Here is a 3,364-nt window from a genome sequence, read left to right as displayed (position 1 = left end):
TAGCAATTTTAAAGTAACATTAAAGAGAAGACCTCTATTTCCTTTTTATTTATATTCTACAATGGGTGTTCAACTTTTACCTATTGAGCTCAGTTAAGTAATGCACTTTATGATTCATTGTCCCGCTTGAAGCTAACATAAATAAATACAGTGCTCACGGATCCAGTCCTCAAATGAACACTATTTTATAAAAAGTCAGATTTCAGCTTGTATAAAGTGTGGGTTTCTTTCCCACCCCCTTTTTCCCTAGGTCGTTTGCAATCCTTACCCCACCCCACACTCACTGGTAGCCCAGAGCGGAGGCTGTGGTAAGTCTCTGCCCGTACAGTGCATAGGGGGAGTAGTAAGGTCCCGTAGCCGCAGGGACTGGCACTGGGGCACCTGGGGTGGGCAAAGGGCTCTTGGAATAGGGGTGGTAGCGGCTGCTCAGTCCCAAGGCGTGGTGCGGGCTGCGGAGGGCCAGCGTGCCGGGGCTGCCCGGCGCCCCGGTGGTGGGGATGTGCATGTGGCAGGCCATGGCCGCGGCGGCGGCGCTGGCCAGCGAGGAGGAGCTGGGGTAGCTGGAGAGGAGTTTATCAGTGCCCGGGAAGGCAGTATGGGTCCGCAAGTGGCTCAGCAGCTCCTCTGAGGTGGCAAAGCGCTTGTCGCAGGGTCCGTTGGCCGACACCCAGTTACAGATGTGGGGCTGGGGGTCGTTGGGGAGCATGAAGCCATAGGGGTACAAGGGGTGGCCGGCCAGCGAGGGCGGGGTGGCCCCCGTCAGGGAGGAGTGGACGCTGTGCAGCGGGTGCGTGGGGTAGACCAGCGGGTATCCGGACTTGAGGGCCTGGTCGTGGGCGCAGGAGGCGCTCGCGGCGCCGGCCAGGTGGCTGGCGCAGTGGTAGCTCAGGCAGTAGGGGTCGCGGCAGAGGCTGGCCGTCATGACAGAGGGCGGCGAGGCGCCGGCCAGCGGGCTCGATCCCGCCGGCTTGCTGCAGCCCAGGCTGCCAGCGGCAGCCAACTGGGCCCCGACCAGGCTGCCGGACTTGGTGGGGTCCAGGGCCACTCCGTGCGGCAGGAACTGCGGCGGGTAGCCGGCGTAGGCGCCCGCCAGCGTGCCCGGGTAGCTCATGCCCGCCGGCGGCAAGGGGAAGACAGTCTGACCCGGCTTGTAAGGCGAGACCGGGGCCACCAGGCCGGAGCCCAGCACCGAGGCGGACGAGGTGGCGGTGGTGCTGCTGCTGCAGGAGGACGAGTCCGAGGAGATAGGCTTGGAGCCTGGCGCGCCCTCCGGGTGCTGGCCGCCCTCCACGTTAATCCCGCCACAACTCACGCTAATCCGGCTGTGGCTGAGGCTGGCGGCGCCCGGGCCCCCGTCCGAGCTGGCGCTGCCCCCTTTGCCGCAGCCCTCCGCGTCTTTCTTGTCCTCTCCCGCCTTGCCCTCGGCCGGCAGCAGCCCCGGCGAGCAGGCGGAGGCGCTGGAGTTGGGGCTGCCTGTCCTTGGCGTGAACGGCTGGCAGGTGGCGCTCGGCACCCGGAATCCCGACTTCTCCCCGCTGGAGACTCCCCCCGAGGCGGCGCCACCGCAGCCCGCGGGGCCCGGCTCCTTCTTCTCGGCGCCCGGCTTGGAGTAGGGCTTGAAACTCGACTTGTCCTCCACGCCGATGTCGCTGAGTTTCAAGGGGCCCGACTTGGAGTCCTTGTCCCCGCCCGCGCCGTTCGAGGTGACCGAGGAGAGTTTGGAGGAAGGGGAAGGGTCCGGCTTCCCGATCTGGGAGCACGTCTGAGCCAACAGGGCCAGGGGGCTCTTCTTAGCATCCAGCTGCAGAAATCAGAGGGACACACAAAGGCAAACGTTTAATCAGATGTTTTTAAAAAAAGCAAAAGCAAAGGAAGTCGGCATTTGCCGACGTTTCTTGCAGAAAACGGCCTGAAAAGGATCAACAATTTTGTGCACATTCATCATCCTGACAGCTCCCCCCCCATGCACCATTTTCCACAATGCCTTTTAAAAGGCAACGGTTTCTTATACCGCGGCGAGACAAACCCCGTCTCTACTGCCTAGGCAAAGCAGCACCCACCCCGGGGGCTTTACAAAGTTCAGCTCCCCCCCCCCACACACACACACACTTTGGCTTTGCCTTGTTCCCACCGCACGCGCGCACAAACGCCCGTAAAGTAGAGCGACTGCACCATTTCTGGCTGGCCACACTATTTAGAAACAGATCGGGAGTTAGCGGGAGAGCCGGGCTCCGGGAAATCTATGGCTTCCCTTTGAACAGACTTTAATGAAACCATTCATTCACCCAGCCCCAGCCTCCACACCACCCCTCTTTCAGAGTGGAGATCCCTAAAAATATCCTGCCAAAGTAACGCGGAAAAGTTGGACTCAAAACAACACACAAATACCCCACCACAAGCAGGTTATCTTCCGAAGTGAGACTAAGATCAGGAAGCTGTGATCAGCCGCACCCACATTCTCCCCCCCCCCCCCCATATTTTCAGCCAACAAGACTATTTCGCACGTTGTGACTAGTGGGTCCCTAGTCCTTAAGGAGAACAGTCTCCTTCCATCTCTACCTCCCCAAAAGGGGTGTAAAGAAAACAAATAAATTAAACTTTTCATGAAAGAAGGAATGCTAAAATCAGCCAAGCTGGAGCTCGCAAACCCAGCCTTAGCTACAGCCGAGAAAGAAGGGATGCGGTTCCTGGTCTAATCGCCTTTCAAAGAGAAGGGAGAGGACGCCATGCAATGACCGTGAAGAGAGACCGCTTGAGCAGGAATGGGGGGGAGGGGGAGAGAAAGGCATCCGGTTCCTTACCTCTATGGGGCTGACGGGGGTGGAAGGCAAAGGCTGCAGATACTCGGGGTGTAAAATGTGTCCCGTCCGAGCCGTGAGCATTTTCAAGACTTTGATGGGAAGCCGATTCGCTTGCCGTAAAGGGTCCGAAGGAGGGACGGAGTGGAAGAAGGGCTTGGTGCAGCTAGTAGTATTCCCAGAGTGCCCGTTCTGCCAGGCGAGATCAGCGGCGCTGCTGAGGCTGAGGCTGCTGCTGCCGCCAATGTCTCTACCGCTGCTGCTGTGCTTACTACTTCTTACAGCAGAAAGCGAGGGCGATGTGATCATGACCCAAAACCTCGCATGAAAACTGGGACGAGTCGCGCTGATCAGCCTCGGAAACCTTCTCTCTTTGGCGGGGGAGGGGGGCGCCAGCCACACACCCCCAAAAGCAAACTAGCAAGAACAACAACCAAAAAAGACAGAAAACGTCTCTGGCTTTGCCTAGTGGAGGCGGGGGGAGCCCGGAGAGAAGGGGAAGAAGGAGGGGAAAAAAGCAGAATAATCCCGGGGTGGGGGCTGGGGGGGGATGGTGAATGTGTCTC

The 3,364-nt window shown here is 59.3% G+C and overlaps 1 protein-coding gene across 1 annotated transcript; it reads right to left on the bottom strand.

Moving 5' to 3' along the window:
* Positions 1-280: 280 nt before the first annotated feature.
* ZNF503 (zinc finger protein 503) lies at positions 281-3,107 on the bottom strand. Its single transcript, XM_065408486.1, has 2 exons — positions 2,802-3,107; positions 281-1,801 (listed from the first exon to the last, which is right to left on the bottom strand). Exons 1-2 carry the CDS (start codon positions 3,105-3,107, stop codon positions 281-283), a joined length of 1,827 nt encoding a protein of 608 aa, XP_065264558.1.
* Between the last annotated feature and the right edge of the window lie 257 nt (positions 3,108-3,364).

The sequence above is a fragment of the Emys orbicularis genome, chromosome 7 (assembly GCF_028017835.1).
Source record: "Emys orbicularis isolate rEmyOrb1 chromosome 7, rEmyOrb1.hap1, whole genome shotgun sequence".
Classification (NCBI taxonomy): domain Eukaryota; kingdom Metazoa; phylum Chordata; order Testudines; family Emydidae; genus Emys; species Emys orbicularis.
Note: the sequence above shows the minus strand (reverse complement) of the source record. Positions and strands in the feature narration are given on the sequence as shown.

Bases quoted from the DNA above. Each gene is read 5' to 3' on its own strand.
- ZNF503 (XM_065408486.1), bottom strand. From the start codon at position 3,107: ATGATCACATCGCCCTCGCTTTCTGCTGTAAGAAGTAGTAAGCACAGC. The intron at 1,802-2,801 runs GTAAGGAACCGG...TGATTTCTGCAG, and splicing joins CCCCCGTCAGCCCCATAGAG to CTGGATGCTAAGAAGAGCCC.